The sequence below is a fragment of the Indicator indicator genome, chromosome 15 (genome assembly GCF_027791375.1).
Source record: "Indicator indicator isolate 239-I01 chromosome 15, UM_Iind_1.1, whole genome shotgun sequence".
Taxonomy (NCBI): Eukaryota; Metazoa; Chordata; class Aves; order Piciformes; family Indicatoridae; genus Indicator; species Indicator indicator.
In genome coordinates this window covers 1,648,762-1,666,497 of record NC_072024.1, presented here as the reverse complement: position 1 = coordinate 1,666,497, position 17,736 = coordinate 1,648,762, and the positions used below count along the sequence as shown (strand labels likewise).

At 49.1% G+C, this 17,736-nt stretch overlaps 1 protein-coding gene across 1 annotated transcript in view; it reads left to right on the top strand.

Annotated features, from left to right (window-relative positions):
* Positions 1-17,736, top strand: part of ITPR1 (inositol 1,4,5-trisphosphate receptor type 1) — a 183,029-nt gene that overhangs the window by 51,867 nt on the left and 113,426 nt on the right. Inside the window, exons 11-22 of the mRNA XM_054387579.1 lie at positions 1,947-2,101; positions 3,535-3,634; positions 4,876-5,036; positions 5,783-5,924; positions 6,794-6,952; positions 7,583-7,755; positions 8,014-8,133; positions 9,361-9,555; positions 12,275-12,526; positions 14,587-14,728; positions 15,779-15,959; positions 16,249-16,436. Coding sequence (XP_054243554.1) covers positions 1,947-2,101; positions 3,535-3,634; positions 4,876-5,036; positions 5,783-5,924; positions 6,794-6,952; positions 7,583-7,755; positions 8,014-8,133; positions 9,361-9,555; positions 12,275-12,526; positions 14,587-14,728; positions 15,779-15,959; positions 16,249-16,436 — 1,968 coding nt within the window. The remainder of the gene's footprint in view (positions 1-1,946; positions 2,102-3,534; positions 3,635-4,875; positions 5,037-5,782; positions 5,925-6,793; positions 6,953-7,582; positions 7,756-8,013; positions 8,134-9,360; positions 9,556-12,274; positions 12,527-14,586; positions 14,729-15,778; positions 15,960-16,248; positions 16,437-17,736) is intronic.

Here is a 17,736-nt window from a genome sequence, read left to right as displayed (position 1 = left end):
GTGTCTCCCCACCCTCAGTGTCAAGGATTTCTTCCTAATCTCCAGACTAAACATCTAACATTGGACCATATTCTTAGCTTCAGTTTTTTTGGAAGCTGATCAGTGTTGAGGTCATTTCTGCAGCCAGCCATGCTCCTGGTGATTTGCTGATAGCTCCTGATAAGTGCAGAGATAAGGAGAGGGGACTGGCTTCAGAGTTGTGCTGCTTTTTCCCTGCTCTGTCTCTGTACCACTAGGTGGCAAAACCAGACCATAAAGAGTGCACCAGAGGCACAGAATTCATGTCTGACAAAATCGCTGCATCATTTAAGGCACTAGTGGCAGGATGCTGTAGGCTGCTTTATCCCAGATGATCTTGGAGGGTTGGCCAAGATAACCTTTGGGGTTCCCTTCCAACCCAGTGCAGTCTGACTCTATCCCAAGGCCAACTTGATCCAAACAGGAGCTGTCTGCAGGTTCCTTTGTCCAGCTCTGTGTTTTGTTGTCTTCTTTTATCTCAGTGAGCTCTACCAGAATGGAGTTTAAATAGGCATGGGTGAGATGCCAGCAAGGACCTTTCAACACAAAATCCTTGGGGCTGAAGTTTTAGTTCTCCCTAAACTTCCCCATTTCCTCCTTTCTGAGTCATTACTCACTTGTAGCTTTGCCACACTTTCAGTAACTGCCCAGTTGTCTCCTGATGTACAAACAGTGACTGCAGAGCAGCTGCTTTGCTGGGGGGCCGAAGGAGACAGCTGAAATGCAGAGAATTCATTCCAAGTGAGCACATTCTTCTCAGTGCAGAGCCTCCAGATGGGCTCTGCTGAGGGTAGAGCTGCTTCTCCTCTTGAAGGCAGGCTCCCAATGTGTATTTCTGTTCCATACAGCTGACTGTCTGTTCCCATGTGCCAAATCAGACTTGAAATGTCTGCTTTGCAGCCAAGTTCTTTGACCTCAGTGTGCTGAGGAGAGACTCTCGTGAGGCACAGGCACCAGTAGATCCCTTTCCTGGGTGCTTGAGGGTTGCTTTGGAAAACAGGCACTTGAGTGCTGACTGCTTTGGGAGCCTCCCTTCCACTGGTGCCATGATCACAGAGAAGCTGATGGATTGGTTGCTTGATCACTTGGAAAATGCCAGCTAGGATTTAGATGTTTCCATGTGGGGAGCTGGCTCCTGTTGTGTCAGACAGTTAGCAACTTTTTTGACTAGTGATAACTGGAGTTCCCTTGGAAAGGTTTGAGGGAAAGTTGTTACTCCCTGTTCCCAGTTTATCATTTTTTCCTACCTTTTCGCCCTTTCATCTGAAAATCCAGGGGTTGATGCAGTTAATGGTAGTGTCATTGCTAAAGGAGGTTGGCAATGTCCTAGCACCTTGGAAATCAAGCTCCTTGTGCTGCCATGACCCTTGTAGCATATCCTTGTGTTTAAGCACATCGTGAGCTGTGTGTAGCATGAAGACATCCAACCTGTTGATGTTTCATGTGTGACTGATGGATGAGAGTCCCATTTCTTGTTGCTGAAGCTGCTGATTGCCAGCAAGGTAGTTGGTGGATGGTGCTTGTATCTGCAGCTGTCAGTTACTGTGTTGAAGTGAGATCTGCAATAGGGTGAAGACATCTCAAAAGGCACTAGTGTCAGGGGTGGGGACCTTAGCAGATGAGGGTCATCTGAAAGTAGGCAGAGTTCCCAGGGAGGTGAGTGGTTGGGACATTGAGTCTGCAAAACAACTTCTGTGTTGTAGAATTTAGTGGCCAGAAATACTCCGAAGTTACTAACACCAGGGAGAGTGAAGAAAAGGTTGGCCAGAACAGCTACACAGCAGTTGTACTGGTGTCCTAAAGTCCACTTGTCTGAACTGGTGCTTGGAGTGCTTCAGTCATGCCTGCCCAGGACACACCTACTGAACACTGGGCAGGTGGGTCTGGAGAGCTTGGCCTGACTGTGTGTGATGGCACTTCCTCCACAGCTGGACCCTGAGCAGGATGCTTCCAGAAGAGGCTTGCACAGTCCTCAGGAGAAGATGGCATACTCCCTGGTGTCTGTGCCTGAAGGGAATGATATCTCCTCCATCTTTGAGCTGGACCCTACCACCCTGCGAGGAGGAGACAGCCTGGTCCCCAGGTACAGCTGAGGCACCCTGATGGAGCTGCCTGCCTGCTTTGGCCTGCAGGGCTTGGGGGGGTTGTGATGATTTTTATTTTCATCTGTCTCCTCCTACTTTCTTTTAGCCTTTGGAACTAAAGTTTATCCTCAAATTAGTATAAAAATACTGAGCAAGTGCCTGAGACTTCACCTGAGTGCTTCAAAACTGAGGCAGAGGTGACAGAACATCCATTTCCAGCTGGGAAAACTCAGGTCAAGTCACTTCCTTGCCAGTGAGCAAAGTGGGACTAAAAACCTCTTCTGTCCTCTGGGCTGCCAAGGCTGTGTGGAGGCTGTACTTTCTTATCCTGGCCTAAGATCATAGAAATAGAAAGGGAGGTTGGTAGAGGCCTTTGAGATGATCAGGTCCAAGAGCTCACCAGTGCTGCTCAGTCACTACCACTGAGCCATGTTCCTCAGTGCCACATCCACAGATTTCCTGAACACCTCCAGGTGGTGACTCTACCACCTCCCTGGGCAGCCTGGGCCAGGGCCTGAGAACCCTTGCTGTGATTTTTTTTTTTTTTTTTTTTCCCTAATATCCAACCTGAACCTCCCTTGGCAAAACTTCAGGTTGTCTCCTCTTGTCCTGTCACTTCGTTAGGAGAAGAGGCCAACCCCCCTTGGCTCCAACCTCCTTTGAGGTAGTTGTAGAGGGTGATGAGGTCTCCCCTCAGCATCCTCTTCTGAAGACTACACAACCCCAGGTCCCTTAGCTGTTCCACATGAGGCTTGTGCTGAAGGCCCTTCATCAGCTTGGTTGCTCTTCTTTGGACACACTGCAGCACCTCAATGTCCTTCTTATAGAGAGGGGCTGAAAACTGACCCCAGGACTGGAGATGCTCACTAACTGTTCCGTCAAAGAGCTGGTATGTGCCAGGCAGTGTCACTGCCACAAGGACCTGAGAAAACACTCTGGGAACTGCTGTCCCCACAGACCTTCTGCTAGGGAAAATGTTCCATGCTGGTCTGCTGTCTTTGATGCTTGCATGACATTGAGCAGCCAAAGAGCCAAAACCTTCTCGCTGCTAAAAAGGTAAAACAGGTATCAGGGAGTCATGGGCTGAAACATACAGAGGTAAGGGTGGGAGGTGACAGCCCAGGTCCATGCGGCAGGTGGAAATGTGGGGGTTTAAGGCTCAATTTGTTACTGTGCAGTAGCTGAGTGAATGTCACACGGTAGTGGTGTGGTTCACTGCTACAGCAGAACCAATTTTATTATGGAAGAAGACTTCTAATGTGGATTTATAGAATGAAAGAAACAAAGCAGCATCTTATTCCTGTTCTCTTCTGCATCATGGATTAAGGTGACACCTTTTTTAACCCCTCATCTTGTTCCTGCCACCATCTTACAGTTTGAACAATGTGAAGCTTTCCTGTGCCTCACACACTGAAACTTTCCTTTCTTTCAGGAACTCTTATGTCAGGCTCAGACACCTTTGCACTAACACCTGGGTTCACAGCACCAACATCCCTATTGATAAAGAAGAGGAGAAACCTGTGATGCTGAAAGTAAGTTCTGCTACTTTGTGTGAGCACTTCATAGAATGGTAGGGGTTGGAAGGGACCTTCAGAGATGGAGTCCAACTCCCCTGCCAAAGCAGGATCACCAGGGGCTGGTCACACAGCAGCATATCCAGATGGGTCTTGAAAGTCTCCAGAGAAGGAGATTCCACAACCTCTCTGGGCAGCCTGCTCCAGCCCTCCAGCACCCTCACAACAAAGCAGTTTCTCCTCATGTTGAGGTGGAACTTCCTGGGTTCCAGATTGTCCATTGCCTCTCGTCCTGTCACTGGGCACCACCAAACAACCTGGCACCTTCATCCTGACCCCCACCCCTCAGATATCTGTAGACATTGATCAGATCCCCTCTCAGCCTTTTCTTCTCCAGACTAAACAGCCCCAGGGCTCTCAGGCTTTCTTCATGGTGGGATGTTCCAGTCCCCTTCTTTGTCCTCATAGCTCTGTGTTGGACTCTCTCCACCAGATCCATGTCTCTCCTGAGTTGGGGAGCCCAGAACTGCAGACAGTATTCCAGGTGTGGCCTCAGCAGGGCAGAGTAGAGGGGGAGCAGAACCTCCCTAGGCATTTGATTGCTGTGTCTCACACACATGGCACTGTCAGGAGAAGTTCCAGTCCCTTGACCCAGCTGAATTTGTCCAACAGCAGCAGTGTCCCAGGGAACATTCCACCTTGAAGCTCAGTTTGCTACCTCAGCTGCTCACCTTCTATTGGATGACAGTCAGAGAGTCTTTGGGTTGGAAGAGACCTGATCAAAAGCTCATCCACTCCAACCATTAACCCAACACTGCCAGGCTGCCATTAAACCACATCCCTCACGACATCTACACTGCTGTTCAATCTTTCCATGGATGGGGACTCCACCACTACCCTGGGCAGCTTTTTCCAGGGCCTGACAACCCTTTTGCAGAAGAAATTTTTCCTCATCTCCAATCTAAGCCTCCCCTGGTGCAACTCAAGGCCATTTCCTGCTGTCCTATCAGTCACCATGAGGAGGACTTTTTCTCCGCTGCTGACAGCAGTGTTTTGCAGTCCCACCTGATGTTTCTTTGCCTTTAGGAACAGCTTTGAGCTCACACAGCGTGGTGCTGTCCCCAAAGCTTGACTTCAGTAGTCTCCTGCTGTCCCAAGCAGAGCTTAGCTTTCTCTCGTGTGTTGTTATCACAGAGTGCCTGAATTGCTGCTTTGTTTCCTGCCTGTTGGCTGGATGCTAAGCCCTCTCTGGGTTTCAGATTGGTACCTCTCCAGTGAAGGAGGACAAAGAAGCTTTTGCTATCGTGCCAGTTTCCCCCGCAGAGGTGCGGGACTTGGATTTTGCCAACGATGCCAGTAAGGTTTTGGGTTCCATCGCTGGCAAGCTGGAGAAGGGAACCATAACCCAGAATGAAAGAAGGTAAGGAGGCAAGGCTTGGGTTCACGTCATGTCATTTCCTTGACTCAAACTTTCTTTGTAAGTCTTATCTATGCTCAGTTCCTCCAGAATAAAGGATTTTGTTTCCTCATTGGTGAGATAATAAAAACAGGAAAAACACCTGATGGGTTTGAGTCTGTGGTGGAGGTTTTCAAAGCTCTGCTGCCCAGCCCTCCCTGCTGTTCTGTGAAACCAGAGCATGAGAACTGGTGTTGTGACCCCAGAGCAGTAATCCACAGCATGCCTTCCTTGATGGGCTTTGCAAATGGAGTGTGGGAACTTATAATCCATCTTGTGAAGGCTGAACATCTGACTTCTCACAAATCCTCTGCCAAGCACCAGGAAAAGTTCTTGGCCACACAAAAAGAGCCCAGAGTTGATGTCAAACTGCGATTCCATGGCTTCTATTTGAGCTTGGGAGAGAGTCTCACCTCATTTATTTTTTTTTTTTAGTGGCCATTTAAAGAACTTGGTGAGCAGGTAATTGCCCTCAAGTGATGATGTGCTGCTGCTGCTGTGGCTTAGCTGTTGGACAGTAAGGCTGCAGCAGCAGGGAACATTAGCTCCTAATTTGAAGTATTGTAGAGACCTCTGAGCTTTCTCCAGCATCTGGGTCAGCTTTTAACTGATATTCTTTTCACTTAACATTTTGAAAACCATGTAAGCTCACACTGAGGTTGTTCTTTTAACAAATTTTTAGTCTTAACACCTCTTGGCCTTCCCTGTAGATCTGTCACCAAACTGTTGGAGGATTTGGTTTACTTTGTTACTGGTGGAACTAATTCTGGACAAGACGTGCTTGAAGTGGTGTTTTCTAAACCTAACAGAGAAAGGCAAAAACTGATGAGAGAACAGAATATTCTAAAGCAGGTAGGATGTGTTTTGGTTTTCTAACCTGCCTATAACAAGTGTGATCAGAAAAGAGAAATTCATAACAGAATGTGGCCAAATTATTGGCACTGAATGGGCCTTTGGTTTGAGCTTTCAGCAGGCTCCTGGTGTTTGACTATGAGGGAACATAACTGCTAGAAGAAATGATGCTGAGTAAAGATAAACAATATCTTCTACCTAGGCTGCTCTGTCACAGAACCCAGCATGGTAGGAGTTGGAAAGGGCCTCTGGAGATCATCCAGGCCAACCCCCCTGCTAAAGCAGGATGCCCAGAGCAGCCTGCCTAGGGTCGCAATGCCCACCTGGGCTTGAAAGCTCTCCACACAGGGAGACTCCACAACCTCTCTGGGCAGCCTGCTCCAGGGCTCCAGCACCCTCACACCAAAGAAGTTTCTCCTTCTGTTCAGGTGGAACCTCCTGGATTCTGGTTTGTGCCCCTTGTCCCTCATGCTGGCCCTGGGCACCACTTGACAAGAGCCTGGCCCCAGCCTCTTGCCCTTTAGTTCTTGCTTGGGCATTGCTCAGCTGCCCTCTGGGGCTGCTCTTCTGCAGGCTCTCAGCCCCAGGGCTCTCAGCCTTTCCTCCTCACAGAGCTGCTCCAGGCCCCTCAGCATCTTTCATAGCTTCCCCTGCACTCTCTCCAGCAGTTCCCTGTCCCTCTTAAACTGGGGAGCCCAGAACTGGAGACACTACTCCAGATGCAGCCTCACTAGTGCAGAGAAACAAACTTGGCAACTGCAGTGTGCTTCCAGTGTTCCATTTTAGAAATGCAAAGACAGGCACAAGACTTCCACACTGATTGCAGTGGCTGATGGGGTTTTTATCTTTGTCTTTTAACCCCTGTGCAGATCTTCAAGCTGTTGCAAGCGCCGTTCACGGACAGCGGTGACGGCCCCATGCTGCGCCTGGAGGAGCTGGGGGACCAGCGTCATGCCCCCTTCAGACACATCTGCCGCCTTTGCTACAGGGTGCTGAGGCACTCTCAGCAGGATTACAGGAAGAATCAGGTTGGAAACATGTCTGTAGCTTTCAGTGGCACTGACATTGTTCCTCTGCTCCCAGAACAGCCCTAATAACTGTGGCTCATTAGTGAAACGCTGCTGTGCTGGTAGTCAGCAAGAGGTCTTTGGGTTGTGCTGTTTTACTCTGGCAGTGTTCATCTCTCCCTGAGCTGTGTCTTTAGCACCAGTGTGAAGGGGAGTTGGGGAAGACAACAGAATTGCTGGCAGATCACACAGAATCATACTGGCTGTTAGGGATTGGAAAGGACTTCTGGAGATTCGTAGAATCCTAGAATGGTTTGGGTTGGAAGGGACCTTAAAGATCATCCAGTTGCAACCCTGCTGCCATGGGAAGGGACACCTCCAACTAGCCCAGGTGGCTCAAGGCCTCATCCAGCCTGGCCTTGAACACCTGCAGGGAGGGGGCACCCACAGCCTCCCTGGGCAGCCTGTTGCCATGTCTCCCCACCCCCACTCTCAGTTGCTCATTTGCTCTCAAAATAGCAACTTTGAACCTAATGCAGCTGGCTCCTTGGTGTGCTGCTCTTGACATAGGTCTTGCTGTGTTTGCTTTTGAGCATTCTCTCACCTTTCTGGGGAGTTGATCACCATGCTGCTTCTCTCTGTGTTTTGAAGGAATACATTGCAAAGCAGTTTGGCTTCATGCAGAAGCAGATTGGCTATGATGTGCTGGCCGAGGACACCATCACAGCACTGCTGCACAACAACCGCAAGCTCTTGGAGAAGCACATCACAGCTGCTGAGATTGACACCTTTGTTAGTCTGGTGAGGAAGAACAGGGAGCCCAGGTGAGAGCTGCATTCTTCAGTCTGGTGACCCTTCTTAGCCTTCTGAGAGAGAGATGCAGCTTCCATCTTGCTGGGAAGGAAGCACAAAGCAGTTTGCTTCGCTTTTGGCACTCACCGAGCTTCCCCTTGGGCTACAGTCTTGCTCTGCAATGTTCAAGTGGAGTTCTGAGTGTTTTTTTTCTTTTTCTGAAATGTAGATGGCTTCAGTCTAGATCTCAGCAAGGCTTTGATACCCTTTTGGCTCCTGTTTCCCACCAGGTTTTTGGATTACCTCTCAGATCTCTGCGTTTCCATGAACAAATCTATTCCAGTGACACAGGAGCTGATTTGCAAAGCTGTGCTGAACCCAGCCAACGCAGACATCCTCATAGAAACTAAGTAAGTTCATGCCTTGGAAACTGCTTTTCCTAGCCTCAGACTGAAGGAAGGTGATTCAAAGCTGAGAGCATTGCTGGCAGGTCTGGAGAGAGCAGTCAAGTGTGTGTGGAGTCCTCTTCAAATATACAGTAAATGGGGACTGGTGCCAGCAGACATCTTCATGTGGATTCCCAGTCCTGCAGTCAGGGAACTCTCTCAGATGGCTCATTTCTGGTCACAGTAGACTGATTTTTTTCAGTAGAGTTCTGTGGGTCAAACTCCTTTGGGCTTCAGGCTTTCCTCCATGAGCTGTCTGCAGTGAGTGCTGCTTGGGTGCATGCCCACTGAGCTCAGCCTGCAGTGAAGCACAGGCTGGTGCATCTCTGCTCACCCATTTCTCCTCCTGCAGTTAGGATTTGGTCTCCAACTCTCTTCACCATTGTCCTCCCATTGCTGAAGCATCATAGCAGGCATCAAATCTCAAGTGGTTTTCATAAAGATGGGTGGAAGAGGGCACAGTTAATCCTTCTCTTAAGTGCAGGAGAGGCAGGTGTTTGTCAGGTACTCCTTAAAGCACCAATGGAGGAGAGTTGTTTTGCACATTTAGTTCTCTTCAAAACCTGTAATGATTTCCACCAGCACTTCAAATGGCTACATCACATCTTTGCTCTTCTCCATGTGTATTTAATTTGTATTTTTTTCAGCTGCATGGTCTTTGCTGAAGAGCCAAATCCCCCCAAAGCCATTTTAGTGTCAGCAGCTGATTTGTTTCAAGTTATTTCACCACATAGCAGAAATTCCGATCCAGTTGGCATTGATGGGATACAGAAATCCTCCATTTTTAGACACTTTTTTTAACCAAATCCGTTCCTAATCTGTTTAATCATCTCTGAACCAGTTCTGTAAAGATCATCTTGAAAATCAGATAAATGTCTTTAACTTCTTTATTTCTTTATCTCCATCAGCTGAGTGGAGCTGAAATGCTGGCTGGGTGGAAAGTTTAGAATCCAAGTTCATTTGATTAATAAACCCCAAAGATTTTCTGCTGTTGAAAGAATCAGCTGCTCTCCTTTTCCTTTGCAAGGCTGAGGAGTAAACTGGTGGTTCTTTGAATGCATGTTGGGTGGCAAAATGAGTTCCTGCTCTGTCACCAGGATGTTTTAGCAAGTGTCTTGAAAGAAATGTTCTGAGAGATGTGCCTGGGCCTTGGCAGTCTGCAGTGTAACCTCCCTCCCTTCCTCCTGGCAGGCTGGTCCTCTCCCGCTTCGAGTTTGAAGAGGTGTCGAGTGGAGAGAACGCCTTGGAGGTGGGAGAAGATGAGGAAGAAGTGTGGCTGTTCTGGAGAGACGGCAACAAGGAAATCCGTAGCAAGAGCATCAGGGAGCTGGCTCAGGATGCCAAGGAAGGGCAGAAGGAAGACCGGGACGTGCTCAGCTACTACAGGTTAACGCCGCAGGCTGTAGGTGGCTGGCAGGGCGCAGCAGGGCTGTGTCTAGGGGAGCCTCTCTGGGCTGTAGTTGCCTTGGGAGAGAGTCCAGTGCAGAGCCACAAAGATGCTGAAAGCAGTGGAACCATCTGCCTGCTGAGGGAGCTGGGGCTCTGAAGCCTGGAGCAGAGGAGTCTTTGGGGTGCTCTCATTGCTGGTGATAAAGATGTGCAGGGCAGTGTTGGGAGGGCAGAGCCAGGCTCTGCTCAGGGTTGTCCAGTGACAGCACAAGGGGCGCTGGAGGCAAGCTGGAGCAGAGGAGGTGCCACAGGAACAGAAGGGAAAACTTTTTCATTGTGAGGGTGACAGAACCCTGGCGCAGGCTGCCCAGAGAGGTTGTGGAGCCTCCTTCTCTGGAGACTTTCAAAACCCATCTGGATATGTTCCTATGTGACTTGTTCTAAGTGGTGCTACTGTGGCAGGGGGATTGAACTAGATGATTTTTTTTAGGTCCCTTCCAAAGCATTCTGTGATGCTGGTTTCATGGACAGAAGAGCCAGTACAGAGTGAGGGTGAAGTCTCTTTGAAGTGTGAAGTTATTCATGGTGAGAAGTCTGATTCAGGAGCATGACACAGTTTAAACTGATTTGAAAAGAAAATAGTTGGGGCTCAGGGTGAATGGAATTTGCACAACACTTGGAGATGCTGGTTGACAGCCCTCTTGAGCATGAGCCAACAGTGTGCTCAGGTAGCCAAGAAGGTCACCAGCATCCTGGCCTGGATCAGCAGTAGAGTGGTCAGCAGGAGTAGGGCAGGGATCATGCCCCTGTACTGGGCACTGATGAGTTCACACCTTGAATCCTGGGTTCAGTTTTGGGGTCCTCATTCCAAGAAGGACATTGAGGGGCTGGAGCAGTTCCAGAGAAGGGCAACAAAGCTGGGGAAGGGTCTGGAGAACAGGGCTGGGGAGGAGCCGCTGAGGGACCTGGTGGTGTTTAGCATGGAGAAGAGGAGGGTGAGAGGAGACCTCATTGCTCTCTACAGCACCCTGAAAGGAGGCTGGAGTGAGGTAGGGGTTGGGTTGTTCTCCCTAAGATCAGATGATAGAAGGAGAGGAATGGGCCAGAAATTGCCAGGGAGGTTTAGGTTGGAGATGAGGAGCAATTTCTGTGCTGCAAGAGTGGTCAGGGATTGGAACAGGCTGCCCAGACAGGTGGTGGAGTTGTTGTTGTTCAGAACACCGTGTTGTTCAGAACACCGTGGAGGTGTTCTGAAAATGGGGACGTGGCACCTGGGGATATGGTTTAGTGGCCACAGAGGTGTTGGGTTGATGGTTGGACTTGATCTTGGAGGTCTTTTCCAACCCAGTTCTACGATGCCCCTGTTTCTGCTCAGCTTGCTAATAAGTGGTGATGGGACAGCCTCTGCTGCATGCTCAGCGGACCTGTACTCAGGTGGTAGTTGGGGTGAAAACAGTTTCATCATGCAAGTGACTCTGCTTTTGATTTTAAGCCCCTGTGGTTCTCACTGTCTTCTAAATTTCTTTCTAAGCCTTTAGTGGTCCTGTAGTTCTCAGCAGGACAATATGTGAAGCTATGAAAGGGCCACAAGTCTGGTGTGATTAATGCTCAGTGCTCTTTTGGAGGGCTTAAGCTGTGCTTTGAGCAGTTTCTGACATGAAGTGATGTTTCCAGATGACTTGACAAGACACCAAGTTCTTGGCATGGTGAAAGATCAGGTTTCAGCCCAGACCAGATTCCTGTGTCTGGGTTATAAACTTCAGAGAATACTCTGATGGACTCAAATGTGGTGGAACAGAAAGTCCAACTACAAATATATTTTTCTTTTTACTGGCTAGCTTGTTTAGCATTCTGTCTTCCATTGAAATGGTTCTTGCAGTACACTTCCTCATAGATACAATCGCAGCATGGTTGGAGGGTTGGAAAGGACCTCTGGAGATTATCCTGTCCACCCCCCTGCTCCAGCAGGACACCCACAGCAGCTTGCCCAGGAGCACAATGGCCAGGGGTGGTTGGAAGCTCTGCACACAAGGAGACTCCACAACCTCTCTGGGCAGCCTGCTCCAGGCCTCCAGCACCCTCACAACAAACAACTTTCTCCTTAAATTGAAGTAAAACCTCCTGGGTTCCAGTTTGTGCCCCTTGACCCTTGTCCTATCCTTGGTCACCACTGAGCAGAGTCCGGCTCCATCCTCTTGTCCCCTGCCCTTTATCTCTTGCTGAACATTGAGCAACCCAAACCAGTCTGTCATTTTTTTTAATAATTGTTTTTATTAGTGGGGAAAAAAAACCCCAGACTCCTGCAGTTGAAGGAGATCAGAGCATATTATTGTGTCCTTCCAGTATCTTAAGGGGGCCTACAAGAAAACTGGTGAGGGACTTTTTAGGGTGTCAGGGAGTGATAGGACTAGGGGGAATGGAGCAAAAATAGAAATGGGTAGATTCAGATTGGATGTGAGAAAGAAATTCTTCCCAATGAGGGTGGTGAGACACTGGCACAGGTTGCCCAGGGAGGTGGTGGAAGCCTCATCCCTGGAAGTTTTTAAGGGCAGGCTGTGAGCAACCTGCTGTAGTGTGAGGTGTCCCTGCTCATGGCAGGGGGCTTGGACCTGGCTGATCCTTGAGGTCCCTTCCAAGCCTGACAATTCTCTGATTCTGGGAGTCCAAGTGGAAGCTCTTTGTTCACATGTGGATTTCTGTGTTTTCCCCATGGAAGATACCAACTGAACCTCTTTGCTCGAATGTGCCTTGACCGCCAGTACTTAGCCATCAACGAGATCTCCGGGCAGCTGGACGTGGACCTGATCCTGCGCTGCATGTCCGACGAGAACCTCCCCTACGACCTGAGGGCTTCCTTCTGCCGCCTGATGCTGCACATGCACGTCGACCGTGACCCCCAGGAGCAGGTGACCCCAGTCAAGTATGCTCGCCTCTGGTCTGAAATACCTTCTGAAATTGCTATTGATGAGTAAGTACCTGCTGGGGGGGGAAGAGGCAGTTCCATCCTCCCTGTACTCAGCACTACTCAGGCCACACCTTGAGTCCTGTGGCCAGTTCTGGGCTCCTCAATTCAAGAGAGATGTTGAGGTACTGGAATGTGTCCAGAGAAGGGTAACAAAGCTGGGGAGGGGCCTGGAACACAAACCCTGTGAGGAGAGGCTGAGGGAGCTGGGGGTGTTTAGCCTGGTGAAGAAGGAGGTTCAGGGCAGACCTCATTGCTCTCTACAACTACCTGAAGGGAGGTTGTAGCCAGGTGGGGGTTGGTCTCTTCTCCCAGGCAAGCAGCAGCAGAAGGAGAGGACACAGTCTCAAGTTGTGCCAGGGGAGGTCTAGGCTGGATGTTAGAAGGAAGCTCTTCACAGAGAGGGTGATTGCCCATTGGAATGTGCTGCCCAGGGAGGTGGTGGAGTCACCATCCCTGGAGATGTTCAAGAGAAGCCTGGATGAGGCACTTAGTGCCATGGTCTGGTTGATTGGCTAGGGCTGGGTGATAGGTTGGACTGGATGATCTTGGAGGTCTCTTCCAACCTGGTTGATTCTATGATTCTCCTCAGCTTTTGAAACCAAAAGCAGATCAGTCCTGGACTTGTGTGCTGCTGATGCTGTTCAGCTGTCAAGTTCTGTGTAAAACCTTCACAGGAAGGCTGCAGAGGGACTTCTCAGGAGGGTGGCTAGCAGTAGGACAAGAGGGAATGGTTTGAAGCTGAGGCAGAGCAGGGTTAGACTGGAGCTGAGGAAGAAGTTCTTCAGTGTGAGGGTGGTGAGACTCTGGAGCAGGCTGCCCGGAGAGGCTGTGGCTGCCTCCTGCCTGGGGGTGTTCAAGGTCAGGTTGGATGAGGCCTTGAGCAGCTGAGCCTAGTTGAGAGGTGTCCCTGCCCATGGTAGCAAGGTTGGAGTAGAGAGTCTCTGAGGTCCCTTCCAACCTGATCCATTCTATGGAAATAAATACATACATATAAAAAAAAAATTACGTTGATTTCTCTCTAGTGTTTACTGGAGAGAACCTTTCCAATAACAAAACCAGTCTCTTCTGTGTGCTTGGATTGGATAAGTTGTGAGGTGTTTGTCTCCAAACCCCTCAGTGATGACCACAGTGGTCTGTCTCTGATTTGGGTGATGCAAGAAGGGACACTTCTCACTAGCCCAGGTTGCTCAGGACCTCATCCATCTGAACCCCTCCAGAGAGGAGGCGGCATCCACAATCTCCCTGGGCAACCTGTTCCAGTGTCTCCCCACCCTCACTCTGAAGAGTTTCTTCCTCATCTCCAGTCTCAATCTGCCCTTGTCAAGCTGCAAACCTCTAATCCTATCACAGCAAACCTTTGTTCAAAGTCCCTCTCAAGTTCTCCTGTAGCCTCCTTCAGGTACTGGCAGGCTGCTCTGAGGTCTCCCTGGAGCCTTCTCTTCTCCAGGCTAAACAGCCCCAACTCTCTCAGCCTGTCCCCATAGAGGAGGTTCTTCAGTCTCTGATCATCTTTGTGTCCTCCTTTGAACCCTCTCCAGCAGCTCCAGGTCCCTCATATGCTGGGAGCACCAGAACTGGATGCAGTGCTCCAGGTGGGGCCTCAGCAGGGCAGAGGGGCAGAATCCTCTCTCTTGATCTCCTGCTCTCACTGCTTTTTGAACCTAGAATTGGTATTAAGAAAAAAGAAATATCTGCTTCGGTTAAATTCAGCATCTCCTGGCCATGCATGTCCTCCTCAGTGCTGTCCCCAGCTTGTCATTGTTTCCACTAAAATAATGAGAGTTTTTCTTTATTATTTGGGACAAAAATCTCCTTTTCTGTTGTTTTCCTCAGCTATTTTTAAACAGTGCAAAATGAGCCTATGGGATAACCCAGGCAAGGCCAGGAAATTCTGCTGTCAGCCTCCTGCTTCCCTCCTTTGGATAAATTATTTGACAGCCTTTGACTTTTCTTAGATTTTGAAAACCAATGGAAAAAAACAATTGGGAGTGGGGAGAGTCCTGTGTGTCTGCATGCTAAGTTTGGTGTTCTTGTTGTTGTCTTCTTTTTTCCCTCCTCTTCAGCTATGATAGCAGTGGAACTTCCAAAGATGAAATTAAGGAGAGATTTGCACAAACAATGGAATTTGTAGAGGAATATTTAAGAGATGTGGTGTGTCAGAGGTTCCCTTTCTCTGACAAAGAGAAAAACAAGCTCACTTTTGAGGTAGTTATCCCATTCTGATTTTTCTTCTTTCTCTTTTATTTGTGTGGGGAATATTTGGTATATTATATTTTCCAATACCCAAGTGATGAGTGAGTGCTGAGCCTCAGCAGGCTCCTCCTGTCTGCTGCAGCCCTTCCTCCTTACACAGTGAACCCCACTGGAGTTTGCCAGCTTGCAGTCATGGTTCTTGAAATGTAATTAATGGCTGTGAGCTTACACCTGAGGCTTGCAGCAGCCTTGTTTAATCCCTGTGCTCTCTCAAGCTTTACTGCAATGAGTCTCAAACTAAACATTCTGTGTTCACAAAGAGCTTCTAGGACTTGAAGGATTGCTCACAAAGTGTCCTCTTGACTTACTGCCCTATTAGAATAGTCTGTGCAAATGAAATGTAGCAAATCCATGCCATAATAGTCCTGATGTAAGCACTAATTTCATTAAAGGTGTGACATAGGCCAGGCTGGATGAGGCCTTGAGCAACCTGGGCTGGTGGGAGGTGTCCCTGCCTGTGGCAGGGGGTTGGAACTGGATGATCTTCAAGGTCCTTTCCAATCCAAACCATTCAAAGAATCTGTAAATTTCTTTATTAAAAAAAATCAAATCAAAAGCCCAAAGCTTTTGGGGGAATATACTTCAGGTGAGGGGGCTGCATGAAACGTTTGCACTGTATATGAAATTATGGGATGTGGCTCCTGAAAGAGTGCATCTGAGGAAAGTCAATCACTTGGTAGCAGAAAGCTTCAGATCTGTGGTGGGGTGGTTGAGGAAAAAAAAAAAACCATTGAGGCACTCCCTTTAGTCTTGACCTATCTTCTCTGCAGTGATTTCTGTGGCCACAGAATTAGCTGCAGCCACAGATTTACTGCAGGCATTGCTGTGTTTTGTAGGCAGGTGGAAGACTTGAGGATGCACAGCTGATCTCCCCTGGTGGAACTGCAGTGTATTCTGATAATGGCTCTCAGATTCCTGCTCTCTTGTCACTCTATGAAGACAGCTTGGTGACAGTCAAATATTTCTAGTATTAATGAAGGCTTTCTGTTGTTGTTTTGGTAGGTTGTTAACTTAGCCAGAAATCTGATCTATTTTGGGTTCTACAACTTCTGTGACCTCCTCAGGCTAACCAAAATCCTCCTTGCTATATTAGACTGTGTGCACATCACTACCATCTTCCCTATTACCAAGATGGCAAAAGGGGAGGAAAGCAAAGGTAAGGCTGAAAAAGGGCAGAAGAGAAGCAGCTTTGGTAGCTTCTAGCTCATCTCAAGATGTCATTGTGGGTTTGAAATCTTCTGCTTCTTCCTGTCCATGCCTTGGTCACAGAGCTGAGAATTGCCTCTGTTGAAAGAGGGAGAGGGCTGGGGGCTCTCCAAGTGATGCAGCTGACTCCCATCTGTTCCAGGTGCCCACCTGGCCTCCTTTAATGTTGAGACAGTTTCTCCTCATAGGCTGTGGAGGGTCCTTGCCCTGTTGGTAGAGCCCCATTCCATCGTCATAACCTTCCCTGTCTGCCTGCCTCTCTGAAGGGAGCAATGTGATGAGATCCATCCATGGAGTGGGTGAGCTGATGACCCAGGTGGTGCTCAGAGGTGGAGGCTTCTTGCCCATGACCCCACTTGCTGCTGCTCCTGAGGGGAACGTTAAGCAGAGTGAACCAGAGAAAGAGGACATCCTGGTCATGGACACGAAGCTGAAGATCATTGAAATACTTCAGGTACTACCAACACAAATCAGGTAGCATCTCCTGCTGGCTTGATGCATTGCCATGGTGCCATGCTGCTTTTTAATCCCCTCCTGCCTGCTGGGGACCTCTTTGCAACTGCTGAAGCATTGCAGAGGTGGCTTGCTGAGGCAGGCAGCACTCGGCTTGCCCATACTGAAACCACTGAAGAGCAGTGAGTTTGGGGCAGGCATCTGCACATTTCCCACTCATCTGTGAACATCTGCCCTGCTCAAGTGGAGAGCTCATGTTCCACCTTACTGTCCTAATAGCCCTGTGAACTGGGAGGAGCTGTCAAGTGCCCCAAGGAGTGGGGGAGATACTTGAGGTTCTTCCTGGTCGAGCCTGCGATGCCTTTTGTGTGTGGTAGCCTTGCTGCCTCTTCCATCCCTCTCTGGGTTTTCTTGCTCTGAAGTCTTCAGGACACAGAGAGAAAAGTGTATTCCCTTCTCCACTGTGCTGCAAGATGATCACACTGAAATCCTCCTTCCCTCCCTCAGAGTAGGAGTCCTTTTTCTCTTCAGCAGCTTCATGGGCAAGTTCATGGAGGCCAGAATGCTGCCAGAGCCTTGAGGGCGAGCGTGTGAAGCAGCAGGAGATCTGTGGTGTTCTTCCTTCCCTGTGCCCCCGTGGGAGGCTTCTCACATAGCTGGGTTGGAGGTTGTGCCCTTCCCTTCAGCAGCAGATGCAGCATGTAGGGGAGGCCTGACTCACTTCCTGCCACCATGGCTAATTTTAGTGGAAGCCACAACTTCTCTCCTGGCGTGGCATGTGCCATGGGATATTTTAGTGCCAGCGTTCCTCCCCTTACCCTGCCCTGTGAAAGCTGGCAGGAGGCATTTTGCCCTCAATCTGAGAGAACTGCAAGTGCTCCTGGCATTGCAATGCTTTCCTCAGCAGAGGGAAGAAGACCACTGAGAGAGATCCCTGCTCCACTGGAGGCTTTACTGGCACAGCGTCCTGAAGGTGGTGGCTGTGGTGTGGCAGCAACCTGGCTCGTGACAGCTCTTGTTCAGTTTCCTTGACCCCAGCACTCTGGGACTTGGCACAAGGGTCTTTTGCCCCTTCCCTTCTTTTCTCTCTTTTTTGCCCCCTCCTTCCTTTTTTCCATTCTTTCATATTTTTTGCCCTTGCCCTCCTGGCAGAAGGTGCCTACATCAGTCAGTAACCAAGGATCCAAACTCTATGCTAAAGATTTACTCTGCAGTATTTATTACTGCTTGGCTCCTGTGCTCATTGCAAGCTATTTTAAATTCCCTGAACTCAGGGGATTTTTAAGAAACCATTTGTACTC